The sequence below is a fragment of the Pseudophryne corroboree genome, chromosome 3 (genome assembly GCF_028390025.1).
Source record: "Pseudophryne corroboree isolate aPseCor3 chromosome 3, aPseCor3.hap2, whole genome shotgun sequence".
Classification (NCBI taxonomy): Eukaryota; Metazoa; Chordata; class Amphibia; order Anura; family Myobatrachidae; genus Pseudophryne; species Pseudophryne corroboree.
Genome location: NC_086446.1, coordinates 544961591 through 544985916, shown reverse-complemented (window position 1 = coordinate 544985916; position 24326 = coordinate 544961591). Strand labels below are relative to the sequence as shown.

The 24326-nt window shown below is 47.9% G+C and overlaps 1 protein-coding gene across 1 annotated transcript in view; it reads left to right on the top strand.

Moving 5' to 3' along the window:
- The window catches only part of RFNG (RFNG O-fucosylpeptide 3-beta-N-acetylglucosaminyltransferase), a 40642-nt gene extending 22848 nt beyond the window's left edge, over positions 1-17794 (top strand). The window contains exons 5-9 of the mRNA XM_063961237.1: positions 7717-7870; positions 14988-15073; positions 15153-15318; positions 16325-16410; positions 16488-17794. Of these exons, the coding sequence (XP_063817307.1) occupies positions 7717-7870; positions 14988-15073; positions 15153-15318; positions 16325-16410; positions 16488-16560 (565 nt within the window). The 3' untranslated portion in view covers positions 16561-17794. The remainder of the gene's footprint in view (positions 1-7716; positions 7871-14987; positions 15074-15152; positions 15319-16324; positions 16411-16487) is intronic.
- Positions 17795-24326: the final 6532 nt, after the last annotated feature.

Below are 24326 nucleotides of genomic sequence, written 5' to 3'. Positions count from 1 at the left end.
GGCGTAAGGTTCTCCTGTCCAATCAGGAGCATCCCCACCACTAAAAATTGCTTTGGGAAATCCCATTGTTATCCTGTGGATAACCTGTGGACCCAGCCGGAGAAATATACGTTCTGGTAAGAACTTACCGTTGATAACTGTATTTCTCCTATGTCCACAGGGATCCCACACTGACCCACCTGATTTGAGGATCTTTCTACTCACTAAACCTCTTCCTTGTTCGGAAGGGTGTGCATGTGTGTTCTTCTCGCCTGAATAGGGCTCTACATGATGCTCTTGCCTAATTGCTTTGGAATCCAACTGATTTGCCTGAGGCAGTGGGCGGGGATATATGGATGGGCCCGTTGAATCCTGGGAGGACTGAAAGGTTGTGATTGTTTGGTGCCAATCCGCTATCACTCCATCATATCCCATATATTTCTCTAGCATCCATAAAGGATATTGGGGGAAACTAGTACGATGGGGTCCAAAGGAGCCAGTGCACTTTAAATTTTCTTCATTGGGTGTGCTGGCTCCTCCCCTCTATGCCCCATCCCACAGGCAGTTTACAAAAAAGCGCCCTCAGGAGAGTGTGCACATCTCTACAGCTCCAGAGAGTTTTCTTCAATTTCATTTAAATCTTTTATTTCTCTGACGTCCTAGTGGATGCTGGGAACTCCGTAAGGACCATGGGGAATAGCGGCTCCGCAGGAGACTGGGCACAAAAGTAAAAGCTTTATGACTAGCTGGTGTGCACTGGCTCCTCCCCCTATGACCCTCCTCCAAGCCTCAGTTAGATTTTTGTGCCCGGCCGAGAAGGGTGCATGCTAGGTAGCTCTCCTGAGCTGCTTAGAGTAAAAGTTTTTAAATAGGTTTTTTATTTTCAGTGAGACCTGCTGGCAACAGGCTCACTGCATCGTGGGACTAAGGGGAGAAGAAGCGAACTCACCTGCATGCAGAGTGGATTGGGCTTCTTGGCTACTGGACATTAGCTCCAGAGGGACGATCACAGGCTCAGCTTGGATGGGTCCCGGAGCCGCGCCGCCGGCCCCCTTACAGAGCCAGAAGAGCGAAGAGGTCCGGAAAAATCGGCGGCAGAAGACGTTCCTGTCTTCAATAAGGTAGCGCACAGCACTGCAGCTGTGCGCCATTGCTCTCAGCACACTTCACACTCCGGTCACTGAGGGTGCAGGGCGCTGGGGGGGAGCGCCCTGAGACGCAATAAAACACGTTTTAAACCTTATATGGCTAAAGAAATGCATCACATATAGCTCCTGGGCTATATGGATGCATTTAACCCCTGCCAGTTTTCCTAAAAAAAGCGGGAGAAAAGGCCGCCGAAAAGGGGGCGGAGCCTATCTCCTCAGCACACAAGCGCCATTTTCCCTCACAGCTCCGCTGGAAGGACGGCTCCCTGACTCTCCCCTGCAGTCCTGCTACAGAATCAGGGTAAAACAAGAGAGGGGGGGCACTAATTGGCAGATAATACAAATACAGCAGCTATAGAAGGGAGAAACACTTATATAAGGTTATCCCTGTATATATATAGCGCTCTGGTGTGTGCTGGCAAACTCTCCCTCTGTCTCCCCAAAGGGCTCGTGGGGTCCTGTCCTCTATCAGAGCATTCCCTGTGTGTGTGCTGTGTGTCGGTACGATTGTGTCGACATGTATGAGGAGGAAAATTATGTGGAGGCGGAGCAATTGCCTGTAATAGTGATGTCACCCCCTAGGGAGTCGACACCTGACTGGATGGTCGTATGGAAGGAATTACGTGACAGTGTCAGCACTTTGCAAAAAACTGTTGACGACATGAGACAGCCGGCAAATCAGTTAGTGCCTGTCCAGGCGTCTCAAACACCGTCAGGGGCTCTAAAGCGCCCGTTACCTCAGATGGTCGACACAGACCCAGACACGGATACTGACTCCAGCGTCGACGGTGACGAGACAAACGTAATGTCCAGTAGGGCCACACGTTACATGATCACGGCAATGAAGGAGGCTTTGAACATTTCTGATACTACAAGTACCACAAAAAGGGGTATTATGTGGGGTGTGAAAAAACTACCCATAGTTTTTCCTGAATCAGATGAATTAAATGAGGTGTGTGACAAAGCGTGGGTTTCCCCCGATAAAAAACTGCTGATTTCTAATAAATTATTGGCATTATACCCTTCCCCGCCAGAGGTTAGGGCGCGTTGGGAAACACCCCCTAGGGTAGATAAGGCGCTCACACGCTTATCAAAACAAGTGGCGTTGCCGTCTCCTGATACGGCCGCCCTCAAGGAACCAGCTGATAGAAAGCTGGAAAATATCCTAAAAGGTATATACACACATACTGGTGTTATACTACGACCAGCAATCGCCTCAGCCTGGATGTGCAGCGCTGGAGTGGCTTGGTCATTCCCTGACTGAAAATATTGATACCCTGGATAGGGACAGTATATTATTGACTATAGAGCATTTAAAGGATGCATTACTATATATGCGAGATGCACAGAGGGATATTTGCACCCTGGCATCAAGAGTAAGTGCGCTGTCCATTTCTGCCAGAAGAAGTTTATGGACACGACAGTGGTCAGGTGATGCGGATTCCAAACGGCATATGGAAGTTTTGCCGTATAAAGGGGAGGAGTTATTTGGGGTCGGTCTATCGGACCTGGTGGCCACGGCGACGGCTGGGAAATCCACCTTTTTACCCCAGGTCACCTCTCAGCAGAAAAAGACACCGTCTTTTCAAACTCAGTCCTTTCGTCCCCATAAGGGCAAGCGGGCAAAAGGCCACTCATTTCTGCCCCGGGGCAGAGGAAGGGGAAAAAGACTGCAGCAGGCAGCCTCTTCCCAGGATCAGAAGCCCTCCCCTGCTTCTGCCAAGTCTTCAGCATGACGCTGGGGCTTTACAAGCGGACTCAGGCACTGTGGGGGCCCGTCTCAAAAATTTCAACGCGCAGTGGGCTCACTCGCAAGTGGACCCCTGGATCCTGCAGGTAGTATCACATGGGTACAAATTGGAATTCGAGACGTCTCCCCCTCGCCGGTTCCTGAAGTCTGCTCTACCAACGTCTCCCTCCGACAGGGAGGCAGTACTGGAAGCTATTCACAAGCTGTATTCCCAGCAGGTGATAATCAAGGTACCCCTCCTACAACAGGGAAAGGGGTATTACTCCACGCTGTTTGTGGTACCGAAGCCGGACGGCTCGGTGAGACCGATTTTAAATCTGAAATCATTGAACACTTACATAAAAAGGTTCAAATTCAAGATGGAGTCACTCAGAGCAGTGATAGCGAACCTGGAAGAAGGGGACTATATGGTGTCTCTGGACATCAAAGATGCTTATCTCCATGTCCCAATCTACCCTTCTCACCAAGGGTACCTCAGGTTTGTGGTACAAAACTGTCATTATCAGTTTCAGACGCTGCCGTTTGGATTGTCCACGGCACCACGGGTCTTTACCAAGGTAATGGCCGAAATGATGATTCTTCTTCGAAGAAAAGGCGTCTTAATTATCCCTTACTTGGACGATCTCCTGATAAGGGCAAGGTCCAGGGAACAGTTAGAGGTCGGAGTAGCACTATCTCAGGTAGTGCTACGTCAGCACGGGTGGATTCTAAATATTCCAAAATCGCAGCTGATTCCAACAACACGTCTACTGTTCCTAGGGATGATTCTGGACACAGTCCAGAAAAAGGTGTTTCTCCCGGAGGAGAAGGCCAGGGAGTTATCCGAGCTAGTCAGGAACCTCCTGAAACCAGGACAAGTGTCAGTGCATCAATGCACAAGGGTCCTGGGAAAGATGGTGGCTTCTTACGAAGCGATTCCATTCGGAAGATTCCATGCAAGAACTTTTCAGTGGGATCTGCTGGACAAATGGTCCGGATCGCATCTTCAGATGCATCAGCGGATAACCCTATCTCCAAGGACAAGGGTGTCTCTCCTGTGGTGGTTGCAGAGTGCTCATCTTCTAGAGGGCCGCAGATTCGGCATTCTGGACTGGATTCTGGTGACCACGGATGCCAGCCTGAGAGGCTGGGGAGCAGTCACACAGGGAAGAAATTTCCAGGGCTTGTGGTCAAGCATGGAAACGTCTCTTCACATAAATATCCTGGAACTAAGGGCAATTTACAATGCCCTAAGTCAAGCAAGGCCTCTGCTTCAGGGTCAGTCGGTATTGATCCAATCGGACAACATCACGGCAGTCGCCCACGTAAACAGACAGGGCGGCACAAGAAGCAGGAGGGCAATGGCAGAAGCTGCAAGAATTCTTCACTGGGCGGAAAATTATGTGACAGCACTGTCAGCGGTGTTCATTCCGGGAGTGGACAACTGGGAAGCAGACTTCCTCAGCAGACACGACCTCCACCCGGGGGAGTGGGGACTTCACCCAGAAGTCTTCCACGTGATTGTAAACCGTTGGGAAAAACCAAAGGTGGACATGATGGCGTCTCGTCTCAACAAGAAACTAGACAGATATTGCGCCAGGTCAAGGGACCCTCAGGCGATAGCGGTGGACGCTCTGGTAACACCGTGGGTGTACCAGTCAGTGTATGTGTTCCCTCCTCTGCCTCTCATACCCAAAGTATTGAGAATCATAAGAAGGAGAGGAGTAAGAACTATACTCGTGGCTCCGGATTGGCCAAGGAGGACTTGGTACCCGGAACTCCAAGAGATGCTCACGGAGGACCCGTGGCCTCTACCTCTAAGAAAGGACCTGCTCCAGCAGGGACCTTGTCTGTTCCAAGACTTTCCGCGGCTGCGTTTGACGGCATGGAGGTTGAACGCCGGATCCTGAAGGAAAAAGGCATTCCAGATGAAGTCATCCCTACCCTGATCAAGGCCAGGAAGGATGTAAACGCGAAACATTATCACCGCATTTGGCGAAAATATGTTGCGTGGTGTGAGGCCAAGAAGGCCCCTACAGAGGAATTTCAACTGGGTCGTTTCCTGCATTTCCTGCAAACAGGACTATCTATGGGCCTAAAATTAGGGTCCATTAAGGTTCAAATTTCGGCCCTGTCAATATTCTTCCAAAAAGAACTGGCTTCAGTGCCTGAAGTTCAGACGTTTGTCAAAGGGGTACTGCATATACAGCCTCCTTTTGTGCCTCCAGTGGCACCTTGGGATCTCAATGTAGTGTTGAGTCTCCTAAAGTCACATTGGTTTGAACCACTCACCACTGTGGAATTAAAATATCTCACATGGAAAGTGGTCATGCTGTTAGCCCTGGCTTCAGCCAGGCGTGTCTCAGAATTGGCGGCTTTATCATATAAAAGCCCTTACCTAATTTTTCATTCAGACAGGGCAGAACTGAGGACTCGCCCTCAATTTCTCCCTAAGGTGGTTTCAGCGTTTCACATGAACCAGCCTATTGTGGTGCCTGCGGCTACTAGGGACTTGGAGGACTCCAAGTTGCTGGACGTAGTCGGGGCCCTGAAAATATATGTTTCCTGGACGGCTGGAGTCAGAAAATCTGACTCGCTGTTTATCCTGTATGCACCCAACAAGCTGGGTGCTCCTGCTTCTAAGCAGACGATTGCTCGTTGGATTTGTAGTACGATTCAGCTTGCACATTCTGTGGCAGGCCTGCCACAGCCAAAATCTGTAAAAGCCCATTCCACAAGGAAGGTGGGCTCATCTTGGGCGGCTGCCCGAGGGGTCTCGGCTTTACAACTTTGCCGAGCAGCTACTTGGTCAGGGGCAAACACGTTTGCTAAATTTTACAAATTCGATACCCTGGCTGAGGAGGACCTGGAGTTCTCTCATTCGGTGCTGCAGAGTCATCCACCCGTTTGGGAGCTTTGGTATAATCCCCATGGTCCTTACGGAGTTCCCAGCATCCACTAGGACGTCAGAGAAAATAAGAATTTACTTACCGATAATTCTATTTCTCATAGTCCGTAGTGGATGCTGGGCGCCCATCCCAAGTGCGGATTGTCTGCAATACTTGTATATAGTTATTGTTACAAAAATCGGGTTGTTTATTGTTGTGAGCCATCTTTTCAGAGGCTCCTACGTTTATCATACTGTTAACTGGGTTCAGATCACAAGTTGTACGGTGTGATTGGTGTGGCTGGTATGAGTCTTACCCGGGATTCAAGATCCTTCCTTATTATGTACGCTCGTCAGGGCACAGTATCCTAACTGAGGCTTGGAGGAGGGTCATAGGGGGAGGAGCCAGTGCACACCAGCTAGTCATCAAGCTTTTACTTTTGTGCCCAGTCTCCTGCGGAGCCGCTATTCCCCATGGTCCTTACGGAGTTCCCAGCATCCACTACGGACTATGAGAAATAGAATTATCGGTAAGTAAATTCTTATTTTTTTCGGTATACCGGGCAACAGCATACCTTCACCGTGGGAGTTAGTGGGATGGGGGCAGTCACCGGCCTTGCAAGGTGCAGAGCCGCTTCCCTGCTGCAGGACCACCGTCCTGAGGGGCTGTTTGTTCAGCGGGGCACTGCGCCTTGGCTGTCGCACCTGCAGCACGCCGCACACCCCTAACACTGTGTGTGTGTGTGTGTGTGTGTGTGTGTGTGTGTGTGTGTGTGTGTGTGTGTGTTTGTGTGTTTGTGTGTGTTTTCTTCTTCTCTCTTGAATAGGTCTTCCTTCTCGCTCTAATGCTGCTCCTGCCTTGGGCTGTGTGACAAACTGAGTTTCCTGGGCTAGGAGGTGGGGTTATAGGGAGGCTGGAAGCCCAAAAAGTTTAACTGTTTGGTGCCCGATCCTCTGACACCACCTACAACCCATCGTGGATCTGTGGACCTCAGAGAAACAGAGTTAACAATGGTAAGTCTACCATAACTCTCTTGTGTTTGATCGATGTTGGGTCTTTTTTGGGGGGGATAAATTGTGTTTCAGGGTCCAAATCTTGCACTTACTAACAGATGATTTTTGACATCCTTTTAAAAGAAATATGTAAAAAATCATCTGTTGGTAAAGGTGCAATTTAGGGGTACATTTACTAAAAATTGATGTGGATCTGCGTTTTTTTTTTTTTTTATAAAACATAAAAAATAGTCTGTTAGTAATTGTGTGATTTAGGGGTATATTCAATTAAAGTCGGATCCATTCCGACATGTATTTGTCGGAATGGATCCGACAACCCCTATTCAATCCCATCTAAAAGTCGACTTTTTCAAGTCGAATTTAGATGGGACCCAGAGGAGGAGAGGGGGGGGCAAGCCGCGGGGCGACAGCCGCGGCAGCCAGAGGACATCAGCGCTATTCCGCCGATCCACGTGCTTTTCGACAACTCGAATTTATCGACTTGTCGAAAAAAATGGCAAAATATTGAATATGTCGAATCTGGATTCGACCAAAAAAAGTCAAACTGCCGCCTTTTCGACAGACTGCAGTTTTCGACCTCAATTGGATATACCCCTTAGACCCTGAAACCCAACATTGACCAAAAATCTATCAACTTCGACCCAAATCAACTTTCAGTAAATATATCCCTTGATCTTTTTAACAGACTGGCAGTATCTTGTACACTAACAATATGCTGCCACCTGGAGCACACAGGAGAGAGTGTACTGTAGGTGTGTGCATGACTTCACTGAGAGGATGGACCCATTGGATAGTCTGAGCACCATGTTAATTTTGTATAAAATATTGCAATAATCTCCTGACTAGATTTTCAATTGTTAGTGGGCTTAATCTTTAACAAAGACCAGTGTATTTATTTACACAAAACCATTGTTGTAAGTAATATTAATCCTCTGCTTTTGGTTACTGTATTATTACAGGTGGTTCTGTCATTTGGATGATGACAATTATTTGAATGTACGCAACCTACTGGACCTATTGTCTGTATTCCCACACAATGCAGACATCTATGTGGGAAGGCCCAGTCTAGATCATCCTGTGGAAACACTGGATAGAGTTAAAGGAGATGGTTCGGTGAGTGGGACGGACTTTGCTTTACATTTAAGTATAAGATACACTGGCAAATGGGGAAAAATAGCAAGTTTGTTTGCCCAGCAAGAAAATAAATGTTGAGATGGGATGCAGTTTGGCGTCGGGTAGGGAGAGTTCAGGAGGTATCGGGGAGACTGCTAGTATACTTACCGCACCCCTGTCGGGATTCTGAACATCTGTATGCTGCGGTCGGTCTTCTGACTGCCAGCATCCCGACTGCCGCCGACCTCCCATATATATTTCGTCGAGACACGTAGGTGCCCTGTACAGTTACTATATACTGTGTGGTGGTGTAAAGTAAAAAATTATGCATCACTCCTTTGTGGAGGAAGATATTTTGGTTCTTTGTCCAGAAATATAACTAATCCATTGTTCTTTTCCTTTTGTCATGTTAATAATAAAGGCACTGTCATAATTTTTAAACCTACTTTTCGCTGGAACTGAGCTTCTTGCTGTGTTAACTCTTCATCTCTTGCTCGTTTGGAATGTCCTCCATTTTGAAAGGGGCAATGATGGAAGGACCTGTAGCCAATCAGATCATTGGAAAGGTTGTAGCCGCTAGAGAGGAGAGCAATGATTGTGTGATATTGTGTTGGTGAGGACAAGGCTGTATGTGACACCAGAATATGACCTCTGTAAAGATGTGAGTACTGTTACAATATAGAGCAGGAGGTCACATGATGGTTTTGGAGAAAGAGCATGGTCCCTAAAAATCACTCGGACTGGTACAAGAAAACAGTGTTACGTTGGTACCTGATCCTCCTCTGTATGAAATATACATTATTTCTCTAACGTCCTAGTGGATGCTGGGGACTCAGAAAGGACCATGGGGAATAGCGGCTCCGCAGGAGACTGGGCACAAAGTAAAAGCTTTAGGACTAGCTGGTGTGCACTGGCTCCTCCCCCTATGACCCTCCTCCAAGCCTCAGTTAGATTTTGTGCCCGAACGAGAAGGGTGCATGCTAGGTGGCTCTCCTGAGCTGCTTAGAGTAAAAGTTTAAATAGGTTTTTTATTTTCAGTGAGACCTGCTGGCAACAGGCTCACTGCATCGAGGGACTAAGGGGAGAGAAACGAACTCACCTGCGTGCAGAGTGGATTGGGTTTCTTAGGCTACTGGACATTCGCTCCAGAGGGACGATCACAGGCCCAGCCATGGATGGGTCCCGGAGCCGCGCCGCCGGCCCCCTTACAGATGCTGAAGCAAGAAGAGGTCCATAAATCGGCGGCAGAAGACTTTCCTGTCTTCATAAGGTAGCGCACAGCACTGCAGCTGTGCGCCATTGCTCTCAGCACACTTCACACTCCGGTCACTGAGGGTGCAGGACGCTGGGGGGGGGCGTCCTGGGAAGCAATGAATTTACCTTAGTTGGCGAAAAATACATCACATATAGCTCCTGGGCTATATGGATGTATTTAACCCCTGCCAGTTTTCCAGAAAAAAGCGGGAGAAGAGCCCGCCGTGAAGGGGGCGGGGCCTATCTCCTCAGCACACAGCGCCATTTTTCCCACACAGCTCCGCTGGTAGGAAGGCTCCCAGAATCTCCCCTGCATCCTGCAACTACAGAAACAGGGTAAAAAAGAGAGGGGGGCACTTATTTGGCAAAATAACAGATATAAGCAGCTATAAGGGATAGACACTTATTGTAAGGTTGTCCCTATACATATATAGCGCTCTGGTGTGTGCTGGCAAACTCTCCCTCTGTCTCCCCAAAGGGCTAAGTGGGTCCTGTCCTCTATCAGAGCATTCCCTGTGTGTGTGCTGGGTGTCGGTACGTGTGTGTCGACATGTATGAGGAGGAAAATGATGTGGAGGCGGAGCAATTGCCTATAATGGTGATGTCACCCCCTAGGGAGTCGACACCTGAATGGATGGCCGTAATTAAGGAATTACGTGACAGTGTCGGCACGTTACAGAAAACTGTTGACGACATGAGACAGCCGGCAGCTCAGTTAGTGCCTGTCCAGGCGTCTCAAACACCGTCAGGGGCTAGTAAACGCCCATTACCTCAGTGGGTCGACACGGACACAGACACTGACTCCAGTGTCGACGGTGAAGAAACAAACGTATTTTCCAGTAGGGCCACACGTTACATGATCACGGCAATGAAGGAGGTTTTGCACATCTCTGATACTGCAAGTACCACAAAAAGGGGTATTATGTGGGGTGTGAAAAAACTACCCGTAGTTTTTCCTGAATCGGATGAATTGAATGAAGTGTGTGATGAAGCGTGGGTTACCCCCGACAGAAAACTGCTAATTTCTAAAAAATTATTGGCACTATATCCCTTCCCACCAGAGGTTAGGGCTCGTTGGGAAACACCCCCTAGGGTGGATAAGGCGCTCACACGCTTATCAAAACAAGTGGCGTTACCGTCTCCAGAAACGGCCGCCCTTAAGGAGCCAGCAGATAGGAGGCTGGAAAATATCCTTAAAAGTATATACACACATACTGGTGTTATACTGCGACCAGCAATCGCCTCAGCCTGGATGTGCAGTGCTGGGGTGGCTTGGTCGGATTCCCTGACTGAAAATATTGATACCCTGGACAGGGACAATATATTATTGACTATAGAGCATTTAAAGGATGCATTCCTATATATGCGAGATGCACAGAGAGACATTTGCACTCTGGCATCAAGAGTAAGTGCGATGTCCATTTCTGCCAGAAGAGGATTATGGACGCGACAGTGGTCAGGGGATGCGGATTCCAAACGGCATATGGAAGTATTGCCGTATAAAGGGGAGGAGTTATTTGGGGGCGGTCTATCGGACCTGGTGGCCACGGCAACGGCTGGGAAATCCACCTTTTTACCCCAAGTCACCTCGCAGCAGAAAAAGATACCGCCTTTTCAGGCTCAGTCCTTTCGTCCCCATAAGGGCAAGCGGGCAAAAGGCCACTCATATCTGCCCCGGGGCAGAGGAAGGGGAAAAAGACTACAACAGACAGCTTCTTCCCACGACCAGAAGCCCTCCCCCGCTTCTGCCAAGTCCTCAGCATGACGCTGGGGCCTTACAAGCGGACTCAGGCACGGTGGGGGCCCGTCTCAAGAATTTCAGCGCGCAGTGGGCTCACTCGCAAGTGGACCCCTGGATCCTGCAGGTAGTATCTCAGGGGTACAAATTGGAATTCGAGACGTCTCCCCCTCGCCGGTTCTTGAAGTCTGCTTTACCAACGTCTACCCCCGACAGGGAGGCGGTATTGGAAGCCATTCACAAGCTGTATTCCCAGCAAGTGATAATCAAGGTACCCCTCCTACAACAGGGAAAGGGGTATTACTCCACGCTGTTTGTGGTACCGAAGCCGGACGGCTCGGTGAGACCCATTTTAAATCTGAAAACCTTGAACACTTACATAAAAAGGTTCAAGTTCAAGATGGAGTCACTCAGAGCTGTGATAGCGAACCTGGAAGAAGGGGACTACATGGTGTCTCTGGACATCAAGGATGCTTACCTCCATGTCCCAATTTGCCCTTCTCACCAAGGGTACCTCAGGTTTGTGGTACAGAACTGTCACTATCCGTTTCAGACGCTGCCGTTTGGATTGTCCACGGCACCCCGGGTCTTTACCAAGGTAATGGCCGAAATGATGATTCTTCTTCGAAGAAAAGGCGTCTTAATTATCCCTTACTTGGACGATCTCCTGATAAGGGCACGGTCCAGAGAACAGTTAGAGGTCGGAGTAGCACTATCGCAAATAGTACTACGACAGCACGGATGGATTCTAAATATTCCAAAATCGCAGCTGATTCCGACGACACGTCTGCTGTTCCTAGGGATGATTCTGGACACAGTACAGAAAAAGGTGTTTCTCCCGGAAGAGAAAGCCAGGGAGTTATCTGACCTAGTCAGGAAACTCCTAAGACCAGGCCAGGTGTCAGTGCATCAGTGCACAAGGGTCCTGGGAAAGATGGTGGCTTCTTACGAAGCGATTCCATTCGGCAGATTCCACGCAAGAACTTTTCAGTTGGATCTGCTAGACAAATGGTCCGGATCGCATCTTCAAATGCATCAGCGGATAACCCTGTCTCCAAGGACAAGGGTGTCTCTCCTGTGGTGGTTACAGAGTGCTCATCTCCTAGAGGGCCGCAGATTCGGCATTCAGGATTGGGTCCTGGTGACCACGGATGCCAGCCTGAGAGGCTGGGGAGCAGTCACACAGGGAAAAAATTTCCAGGGCTTGTGGTCAAGCATGGAAACGTCACTTCACATAAATATCCTGGAACTAAGGGCCATTTACAATGCCCTAAGTCAGGCAAGGCCTCTGCTTCAGGGTCAGCCAGTATTGATCCAGTCGGACAACATCACGGCAGTCGCCCACGTAAACAGACAGGGCGGCACAAGAAGCAGGAGGGCAATGACGGAAGTGGCAAGGATTATTCGCTGGGCGGAAAATCATGTTATAGCACTGTCAGCAGTGTTCATTCCGGGAGTGGACAACTGGGAAGCAGACTTCCTCAGCAGACACGATCTTCACCCGGGGGAGTGGGGACTTCACCCGGAAGTCTTCCACATGATTGTAAACCGTTGGGAAAAACCAAAGGTGGACATGATGGCGTCTCGCCTCAACAAAAAACTGGACAGATATTGTTCCAGGTCAAGGGACCCTCAGGCAATAGCTGTGGACGCTCTGGTAACACCGTGGGTGTACCGGTCAGTGTATGTGTTCCCTCCTCTTCCTCTCATACCAAAAGTACTGAGAATCATAAGAAGGAGAGGAGTAAAGACTATACTCGTGGCTCCGGATTGGCCAAGAAGGACTTGGTACCCGGAAATTCAAGAGATGCTCACGGAAGACCCGTGGCCTCTACCTCTAAGACAGGACCTGCTCCAGCAGGGACCATGTCTGTTCCAAGACTTACCGCGGCTTGGCGGTTGAACGCCGGATCCTGAAGGAAAAAGGCATTCCGGATGAAGTCATCCCTACCCTGATCAAAGCCAGGAAGGATGTAACCGTACAACATTATCACCGTATTTGGCGTAAATATGTTGCGTGGTGCGAGGCCAGGAAGGCCCCTACGGAGGAATTTCAACTGGGTCGATTCCTGCATTTCCTGCAAACAGGACTGTCTATGGGCCTCAAATTAGGGTCCATTAAGGTTCAAATTTCGGCCCTGTCGATATTCTTCCAAAAAGAACTAGCTTCTGTACCTGAAGTTCAGACGTTTGTCAAGGGAGTACTGCATATACAGCCTCCTTTTGTGCCTCCAGTGGCACCTTGGGATCTCAATGTAGTGTTGGGATTCCTAAAATCACATTGGTTTGAACCACTCACCACTGTGGACTTGAAGTATCTCACTTGGAAAGTGATAATGCTGTTAGCCCTGGCTTCAGCCAGGCGTGTATCAGAATTGGCGGCTTTATCCTATAAAAGCCCTTACCTAATTTTTCATACGGACAGGGCAGAATTCAGGACTCGTCCTCAATTTCTCCCTAAGGTGGTTTCAGCATTTCACTTAAACCAACCTATCGTGGTGCCTGCGGCTACTAGGGACTTGGAGGATTCCAAGTTGCTGGACGTAGTCAGGGCCCTGAAAATATGTTTCCAGGACGGCTGGAGTCAGAAAATCTGACTCGCTGTTTATCCTGTATGCACCCAACAAGCTGGGTGCTCCTGCTTCTAAGCAGACGATTGCTCGTTGGATTTGTAGTACAATTCAGCTTGCACATTCTGTGGCAGGCCTGCCACAGCCAAAATCTATAAAAGCCCATTCCACACGGAAAGTGGGCTCATCTTGGGCGGCTGCCCGAGGGGTCTCGGCTTTACAACTTTGCCGAGCAGCTACTTGGTCAGGGGCAAACACGTTTGCTAAATTCTACAAATTTGATACCCTGGCTGAGGAGGACCTGGAGTTCTCTCATTCGGTGCTGCAGAGTCATCCGCACTCTCCCGCCCGTTTGGGAGCTTTGGTATAATCCCCATGGTCCTTTCGGAGTCCCCAGCATCCACTAGGACGTTAGAGAAAATAAGAATTTACTTACCGATAATTCTATTTCTCATAGTCCGTAGTGGATGCTGGGCGCCCATCCCAAGTGCGGATTGTCTGCATAACTTGTACATAGTTATTGTTACAAAAATCGGGTTATTGTTGTTGTGAGCCATCTTTTCAGAGGCTCCTTCTGTTATCATGCTGTTAACTGGGTTCAGATCACAAGTTGTACGGTGTGATTGGTGTGGCTGGTAATGAGTCTTACCCGGGATTCAAAATCCTTCCTTATTGTGTACGCTCGTCCGGGCACAGTATCCTAACTGAGGCTTGGAGGAGGGTCATAGGGGGAGGAGCCAGTGCACACCAGCTAGTCCTAAAGCTTTTACTTTGTGCCCAGTCTCCTGCGGAGCCGCTATTCCCCATGGTCCTTTCGGAGTCCCCAGCATCCACTACGGACTATGAGAAATAGAATTATCGGTAAGTAAATTCTTATTTTATTACCAGTTATTTTGCAGCGCTTTACAGAGAATATTTGGTCATTCACATCAGTCCCTGCCCCAGTGGAGCTTACAATCTATATTCTCTACCACATGGACACACATTCACGCTATTTTGTTGGGATCCAATTAACCTACCAGTATATTTTTGGATTGTGGGAGGAAACCATAGTAACCGGATTAAAACCATGCAAGTACGGGGAGAATATACAAACTCCACACAGTTAGGGCCATGGTGGAAATTGAACCCATGACCCTAGTGCTGTGAAGCTGTAATGCTAACCATTACACCATCTGTACATACCACTTGTTTGTTTTCTAGAATGATATTTTCATGTTGCAAGATTGTGGGTAAATGTAATAGCCTATGAGTTCCCTGCGAGTGCCATTTGTTTTAAAGGAGCAATCATTTAAAAGGCAAAACAACTTGGTTTTGCCTTTTAAATGTTTGCCCCTTTAAAATATTGGGCAGTTTGGAATATTGCTGTTTCCTAATATGAGCAAATATATGCCCAATGCTTTCTATTGTGGATGAAGAAAAGTTAACCTTTGGTTGTCATGTTCCAATGCTGAGCTCCTAGACCAGCCTATGGATACATTTCTATGCAATGGTCCTAATAAGTTGTGATTTGCTATGGCAAAAACATTATGTTTTCCTATGTTTTGGTATTAAGGCATCCTTAAAGTTCTGGTTTGCAACTGGTGGTGCTGGCTTCTGTATCAGCCGAGGACTTGCTCTGAAGATGAGTCCATGGGCTAGGTGAGTGGTTTGGTCATGTCATCATGTTTAGTTCCTGTGGTCTGAGAATGGCAGCCCAAGCCTTTCCTTTGCCTTTTAGTATGGGGAACTTCATTAGCACAGCGGAGAAGGTTCGGCTCCCTGATGACTGCACCATAGGGTACATTATTGAAGGAATGCTGGAAGTAAAAATGCAGCACAGTAATCTCTTCCATTCACACCTAGAAAACCTGCAGAGACTCCCGCAGAATGCTTTGCTGCAGCAGGTAAGTACTCTGAGACTTTCAAGTTCTCTCATAGCTCTTATTTTAGAAACCATAATCCTGGTTCCTTGACTAATGTCTTCACTTACTTTGTATGTAGTCATTCATGTTGACCTTGGTGGTCATTCCGAGTTCGCTCGCTAGCAGTTTTTAGCAGCCGTACAAACGCTATGCCGCCGCCGCCCACTGGGAGTGTATTTTAGCTTAGGAGAAGTGAGAACGAATGGATCGCAGAGCGCCTACAAAGTTGTTGTTTTTGTGCAGTTTGAGTAGCTCAAAACCTACTCAGCGCTTGCGATCACTTCAGACTATTCAGTTCCTGTTCTGACGTCACAAACACGCCCTGCGTTCGCCCTGCCACGCCTGCGTTTTTCCGAACACTCCCTGAAAACAGTCAGTTGACACCCAGAAACGCCCACTTCATGTCAATCACACTGCGACCACCAGTGTGACTGAAATGCTTAGCTAGACCCTGTGCAAAACTACATTGTTCGTTGTGATCGTACAATGCGTGTGCGCATTGCGCCGCATACGCATGCGCAGAACAGCCGTTTTTTAGCCTGAACGCTGCGCTGCGAACAACTGCAGCTAGCGATCAACTCGGAATGACCACCCTTACTAGGACATGAAACATGCAAAGGGTTTATGGCAAAAACTTTCACTATATCTAATCCATAACTCTTACAAGCCCCAGTAAATAGCATTCCCGAGTCTTTTACAAACGATCCCACGGCTAATTACCAACACCGGGCAATTTTAAATAGCAGGTTTTTTTCTTCTTTAACTTTTCTTCTTTTATATGCATTGCTAGTGAGAGATTACAGCAGATTAATCTGAATATTACTCTGTATTGATTCTGTGGTAATCAAGTAGAGCCTTGGGGGTTTCCTACCTGCTGTTATTCTGGTTTATCTCCATCTTGTATTCTTACCGGTTAAGCCACAAATAGGTAGCCTCTAATATTAAAGAAAGTAGCTATGTTTTAATTGGTCACTTCTCCCTTATCCAGGTAACGCTGAGTTATGGTGGTCCCGTAAACAGACGAAATGTTGTGCGAGTTGCAGGGTCTTTTAGCCTAGAACAAGATCCTACTAGGTCAGTCTCTTTTCTCGCAAAGAAAATGCACTCACTCTGTAAATTCATTCAACTAATCTCTCTCCTCTTTCCTATAGATTTAAGTCTGTTCATTGTCTTTTGTACCCTGAAACACACTGGTGTCCGAATGGGAAGTCTACAGCCCACTGATACTAATCATCAAGGCTGGGAAAGAGGTCATGACTTCTGCTGCCTGTGAAGTCACCTACAATGACATGCGTATCTGTATCACTATCTGCACTGACGTTATGTCGCACCCTAATCCTAGGAATGAGCGGGCTCCTCCTATACCATTTTTTTCCCGTTTGCATGAATACTTCTTGGTACTATTTATGTTTTGGTACTGATGCTGTGTCCACAGCTACATATGTCAAAGTTTCATAACTTGAGGCATTTGACAAGAGGATATGATAATGAGACTTTGTTTTTCTGCAAACTATCCTGGTGATGGTTAACAAAGTTTCCTGTCTAACTCTGTGGAATGCAAATAAGAATGACTTTTAGTGAATTAGATGTCACTGTGCTGAATGCCTGTGATGCTATGGCAATATTTGTGTATAAACATGAGCATGTTTGAAATGGTAAATGAGCCATACAGCGTCGCATAACTACATTAAATATAGAAAGGCAGCTGAAGGAATTGGTACATTTCTGTTGTTACATTTTGCTCCATAGTTGATGGCTGTGGTCTGCTTTCCCACTTACGATTTCTCCTTTAGCAAACGGTCTAATTTTGTTTTTAACACTAGAGGCCAGTCTGTAAATAGACCTATTATATATAGCTATCCTTTTTCTACGAGTAATACAGATTAGAAAATGTAAACAAACCTTTGGTTACTATCGGCAACTCCAGTATTCTTAAGCGTTCCACATACAACAAGTTACCATATTCGATGTTGGTTGTTTTTCTGACCTATTATACATTTTAAAACATTTTACATACATATCCGAAAAAAAAGTGGTTATGGATATTAATATGAAATTTCTGTAGACTTCAGACTTAAAGATCAAGCTTTGCAGAATATGTGGATAATGAAATGCCTCGGCGGAGCATTATTACATTACTTTCCAGAAAATCCTATGTTGAGTGATTTTCATACACCTCCCCCCCCCCCCCCCCCCCCCACGCCCCCAAATTTCCCAAAGAAACAGCAGTAAAATGCATGTACATTTGTGTACACGTTGTGGTGTACGCATCTGGTCATTTATGTGCTTGTCCAGCCATAACTCTGTCTTTTCTATAATCACAATGTTTGTTATTGCTTTGTTTTGCATCACTACTTGTATGGGCAACCCCAATTACTGTTTTTAAGTTTGCACACCATTCCAAAGTGGATTATCTGTAAAGTGTTGATTTAAGTGTAAATAAAAAAAAATATATATATTTTTTTTCTTTTTATGTTTCCTTTTGCTGCTATTCGAACTCTTATCTCCCCCCTTTCCTCATAATTTTTTGCCTTACACGTGATTTGCACACGCTAAGTGCTGTTTATTTGCAAATGAGCTGCATTCTGTGGTATATATCAAGATCCTGGGTTACCTCATTATGATTATGCAGGTACTTGGGGATTGTACTAAAAGAAAAAAAAGTGTTTGAATTCTGTACCTAGATAGGGTGTGGTATATTTTGTTGACATGGTCATAATGTCAACATACTTGGCATTTCGACATTGACCATACCGACGTTCTACATGTCAACATTTACTAAATTATCAGACTGTTAAACATCCCTGGTGGTCAATTGTTGACTTACCTGATACTGCGGGACCGGTAGCTCCAGCGCGTCTTCAAATTCAGCAGTGACTCAGCAGATCCTGTACAACTTCTGGCAGTCAGTATTACTAACCCTAACCTTTGCATTAGTGCCTAACCCTTCCCTGCCGCAGCCTGCCTTAACCCTCCGCTGCCGGTCCGTGCAGAATGTCGACATTTCACATGTTGACATTGTGAACATGTTGAATTTTTGCAGGAACTGAAATGTTAAATGTCGCCATTTCAACAACATTGACATTGAAGAAGTAAATATATGAATCAGGGGTCAAGGTAGCTTCCCATCGGTGGTGTTTAGCCAAGGCGCCATGCATTGCGGATAGCAGGTCATAAACTGAGTACAATGCACCTTTACACTATCAACAATAAGGCATGTAACCTGTCCCAAGGTAACTGTATTAAACAAAAGAAGTAACATACTGAGCAGTCGTTGCATTGATGCAGGTCAGTCTCTCGTGGGTATCGTAAAAAAAAATAAAAGAATCACAAGTCAAATGAATCTCCAGATTTCTCTAGACAAAGATTTGGAGTGCCCCAATGACTTTTACTATGTAAAGAAATCCTCCTTATTACACATTAAATTTAGCACAAAGATGGGATCACAGTATCCTGGTTTAAGAGGAATCTTGACACCACCGTAAGATGAGAGGAAAGAATTAGTGCAAAGAAACTGTCTATAATAATAAAAATAAGAAAACTTTACAAGACAAAGCCCCCAGCTATGATGCCCTTCATGCTGTAGAGATACTGTGACTGGCAGGAAAATCACTTTTTCACAAAAAAAAAAAAAAAAAAAAGCTTCACCCCAAAATCCAGGTGAATACAGGTTGAGTATCCCTTATCCAAATATTCCGAAATACTGCATTTTTTGAGTGAGACTAAGCTAGTGAAACCTTTGTTTTCTGTAGCTCAATGTACACAAACTTTGTTTAATACACAAAATAATTAAAAATATTGTATTAAATGACCTTCAGGCTGTGTGTATAAGGTGTATATGAAACATAAATGAATTGTGTGAATGTACACAAACTTTATTTCTGCTGCGGGGTACACTGGGCTCCACAAGGATAGACATTGGGGTGTAGAGTAGGATCTTGATCCGAGGCACCAAAAGGCTCAAAGCTTTGACTGTTCCCAGAATGCACAGTGCCGCCTCCTCTATAACCCCGCCTCCCTGCACAGGAGCTCAGTTTTGTAGTTTGTGCTGCAGTAAGCAGGCACATAACAGAGGGGCTGCTCCAAGCAGCCCTAAGAAGAGCTTTTTTTGAAGAAAAAAGTGAAAACTTCACGGGCAGCAGCGTTGGTAAATGTCAGAAGACATTCACTGCTGCAGCTCCAGCTCTCCCCAGCGGCGCTGTACACTCCCGAGTCCTGGTTGCCGGGTAACTACAGCAGGAGGCTCCGGTTTTCTTCACGTCAGGCACACACAATGGGTGCTCTCCGGGATCGCGTGGCCGCGCATCGGGAGGTGGTGAGTGGGTCCCGCTTGCGGGACCCGGTCTTTATCGCGATCTGGCGCGGTCAGTGGGAGGCGGGCCGAGCGCGCTGGCGGTGGACACTGTGGCAGTGCAGGCGATCCCACTAGATCACCAGGGCATGGGTGCAGATCAGGTTTTCTCTCTAAACCATTTTCAGTAGCCCACAGTACCCGGTGGTTTTGCCAGCAGGGGGGGATAAGGCTTAGACCTGAAGCCCCTCCCCCAGCCCCAGGGCGCCATTTCCCGCAAATGTTCCCGCCCTGGAGCTGCATATCTGTCTCTCCCTCACTCCCTGTCAGTGTCTGGGCGCCATTTCTCTCAGCTACACTGACCCCACAGGTTCTAAATCAGATACTGCTGATGGTAGTTCACATGTGGATGTTCCTGATCTTTTGGAGGCTATTAAGTTAATTCTACAGATTACGGATGATCCCGAGCCATCCGTCCCTCCTAAGAAACCAGATAGGTTCAAGCGTCAGAAGGTGGTTAAACAAGTTTTACCTCACTCTGATCACCTAGTGGATATACGTCAGGAACCCTGGGAAAACCTGGGTACGAAGTTTGTGCCTCAAAAGAAGATGCTGGCTCGCTATCCCCTCGCACCAGAGCTGTCTAAGAATTGGGAAACGCCTCCTCCAGTAGACTCGCATGTGGCTAGGATGGTGGTTTCCTCAGCTCTACCTGTCACTACCGTCACGTCTCTAAAAAAAAGCCTACGGATAAACGTGTAGAGGGTTGTCTTAAAGCGATTTACACCCTCACGGGTGCTGCACAAAGGCCCACTATTGCAGCAACATGGGCTGCAGAGGCTATTGAAGCATGGGCCTTGGAGTTCGAAGCTGAAATCTCTTCTGACCATGCTAGACAATGCTTGTCATATATTGTCACAGCTTCTCGCTATATTAAAGAGGTGGCTTCTGATGCCGGTATCCTAACAGCCAAGGCCTCTACTATGTCAGTCCTGGCTCGCCGGATATTGTGGCTGAGATCCTGGTCTGTGGATCTGAACTCTAGAAAAACCCTGGAGGTACTCCCTTTCAAGGGAGATATTCTGTTTGGGGAGGACTTAAATAAGATGGTGGCTGACTTGGCTACTGCCAAAACTGCCTGTCTGCCAAGTACCGCTCCTTCTGTGTCGAAGGCTAAAGGTACTTCCTTTCGCCCCTTTCGTCCTTCAGGTAAAGCAAAAGGTCAGGCGTACAACAAGCAGGCCCGCACTTCCAAACCTGGTAAGCCAAAGCCAAAAAGAGCCTGGGCGGCCCGTCAGCCAGCTTCCAAGGCCGATAAGCCTGCCGCATGACGGGGCGTGCCTCCCCCTGGGGGATCCCAGGGTGGGGGGCCGGCTTCTAGGGTATACCCAGGATTGGTTGAAGACCACTTCAGATGCCTGGGTACGGGAAGTCGTCACTCGAGGTTACGCCATAGCCTTCAAAAACCGACCCCCTCATCGATTTTGCCAGACAGACGTCCCGTTGGACCAGACAAAGGGAAACACTCTGCATTCGGTGGTACAGTCCCTCCTGGATACAGGAGTCGTAGTACAGGTGCCTCTTGCGCAGAGGGGCCGTGGGTACTATTCTCCGCTGTTTCTAGTCCCGAAACCGAATGGGTCCTCCCGGCCCATTCTCAACCTCAAGGCATTGAACAGGTTTGTGAAGGTTTCCAAGTTCCGTATGGAAACCCTTCACTCTATAGTTCTGGCTTTGGAACCTGGGGACTACATGGTCTCCCTGGACATACAAGATGCTTACCTGCATATTCCTATAGCAGCGTCACATCAGCAATACCTGAGGTTTGCTATTGGCAACCTCCATTACCAGTTTTGGGCGTTACCTTTTGGTTTAACAACGGCTCCGCGAGTCTTCACCAAAGTTATGGCGGTGATGACGGTGGTACTCCGCCGTCAAGGGGTCAGGATACTGCCGTATCTGGACGACTTGTTAATCCTGGCAAACTCCCCAGAACTTCTCCTACGTCATCTAGATATGACGGTCCGGTTTCTACAAGCCCACGGGTGGCTCATCAGCTGGAAGAAATCCTCCCTGATCCCTGCTCAGAGCATGGTGCATCTGGGAGCGCTATTGGACACTCACAACCAGAGGTTATTGTGTCAGGAGAAAGTCCTGAAGCTTCAGGACAGGATTCGTTGCTTCCTTTCTCGTCCGCAAGTGTCGATACATCGCCGAATGTATGTGCTGGGCCTCATGGTATCAGCATTCGACATGGTGGAGTATGCTCAATTCCATTCTCGCCCCCTCCAGAGGCTGATTCTAGCCAAGTGGGTTGGCCTGCCTCACCGGATCAGATCTCAAATGATCTCATTGACTCCGGAGGTCCGTCTGTCGCTGCTCTGGTGGCTCCAGGACCAACAATTGTGCAGGGGCCATCCAACTGGGTCCTGTTGACGACAGATGCCAGTCTAAGGGGTTGGGGCGCGGTGCTGGAGCAACACTTCCTTCAGGGTCGGTGGACCAAGGAGGAGTCCCTCCTCTCAATCAACATTCTGGAATTGCGGGCGGTCTTGAACCTAGCCCAGCATTTAATTCACAACCGTCCTGTTCAAGTGCAGTCGGACAACGCCACCACAGTGGCTTCCATAAATCATCAAGCCGGCACTCGAAGCCGTTTGGCAATGAAGGAAGTCTCACGGATTCTACATTGGGCGGAATGCCATCTACCGGCCATATTGGCTATCTTCATTCCGGGAGTCCTGAATTGGGAAGCGGACTTTCTCAGTCGTCAGGACGTACATGCCGGTGAGTGGGGCCTCCATCCAGAAGTGTTTCAACTCCTAGTGGAAAAGTGGGATCTTCCAGACGTAGATCTGATGGCGTCTCGACACAATCACAAGGTTCCGGTCTTCGGAGCAAGGACAAGGGATCCTCAAGCAGCATTCGTGGATGCGCTGGTGGTGCCGTGGAGGTTTCGGCTGCCGTACGTGTTCTTTCCGGTGTCGCTCCTGCCCAGGGTAATTCGGAAGTTCAAGCAAGAAAAAGGAATTCTGCTTCTCATAGCTCCAGCATGGCCCAGACAGCACTGGTTCTCAGACCTGCAAGGCCTATCGTCAGAGCGTCCAATTCTACTTCCACAACGCCCAGACCTCCTCGTTCAGGGCCCCTGTGTCTACCAGGACCTAGCCCGGCTGTCTTTGACGGCGTGGCTCTTGAAGCTTCCGTCTTAAGGGCTAAAGGGTTTTCTGAGGCGGTCATTCAACCTATGTTGCGGGCCCAGAAACTGGCTTCGGCTCGGATTTACTATGGGGTCTGGCATTCTTACTTTGTTTGGTGCGCATCTAACGATTATGACGCTTCCAAGTTTAGTATAGCCAAGTTGTTGGCTTTTCTTCAGCAGGGCCTGGACTTAGGCCTACATCTGGCCTCCCTCAAGGTTAATATTTCTGCCTTGTCGGTGTGGTTTCAGAGAAAAATTGCGACCTTACCTGATGTGCATACCTTTACTCAGGGTGTGTTGCGTATCCAACCTCCCTATGTCCCGCCTGTGGCTCCTTGGGACTTGTCTGTGGTTTTGGAGGCGTTACAAGAGTCTCCGTTTGAACCTCTTGGTTCAGCTGATCTTAAGTGGCTTTCCCTTAAGGTGGTTTTTCTGCTGGCTATTGCTTCAGCTAGAAGAGTGTCGGATTTGGGTGCCTTGTCCTGTAGTTCCCCCATATCTGATATTTCACCGTGACCGGGCGGTTCTTGGGACTCGTCCTGGATATTTACCTAAGGTGGTTTCCTCGTTCCACCTTAACCAGGAGATTGTGGTTCCGGGCGGCACTTGTTTCTCCTGATCTGTCTCCCAAAGAGAAGTCTTTGGATGTGGTACGGGCTCTCTGTATCTATGTGAAGAGAACTGCTTCCATTAGGAAATCTGATTCTCTCTTTGTGCTGTTTGGATTTCACAAACTGGGCTGGCCTGCTCACAAGCAGACTTTGGCTAGATGCTTCCTTTGGACGTCGGGTTCTTGTGCCCACTACATGCGTCCCCTCCCATAAGGAACTGCTTTAGGACATCCCCAATGTCTATCCTTGTGGAGCCCAGTGTACCCCGCAGCAGAAAACGGGATTTATGGTAAGAACTTAACTTTGTTAAATCTCTTTCGGCGAGGTACACTGGGCTCCACAAGGCGCCTGCCCTGACGCACTTAGCTTCTTTGGGTTGGTATGGCATTAGCCGCTGACACGTCTCCTGTCGTGAGAGTGTGGTGTATGTGGCTACTAACCATTGTCATCTCTTTTCCTGCTACTGCATTGGGCTGGTTAACTAAAAACTGAGCTCCTGTGCAGGGAGGTGGGGTTACAGAGGAGGTGGCGCTGTGCATTCTGGGAATAGTCAAAGCTTTGAGCCTGTTCGTGCCTCACATGTACATAAGTATTCACAGCCTTTGCCATGAAGCTCAAAATTGAGCTTGGGTGCACGCTGTATCCACTGATCATCCTTGAAGTGTTCCTACAGCTTAATTGGAGTCCACCTGTGGTAAATTCAGTTGATTGGACGTGATTTGTAAAGGCACACACCTGTCTATATAAGGTCCCACACTTGACTGAGCACAAACCAAGCATGAAGTCAAAGGAATTATCTGTAGACCTCTGAGACAGGATTGCCTCGAGGTACAAATCTGGGAAAGGGTACAGAAAAATATCTGCTGCTTTGAAGGTCCCAATGAGC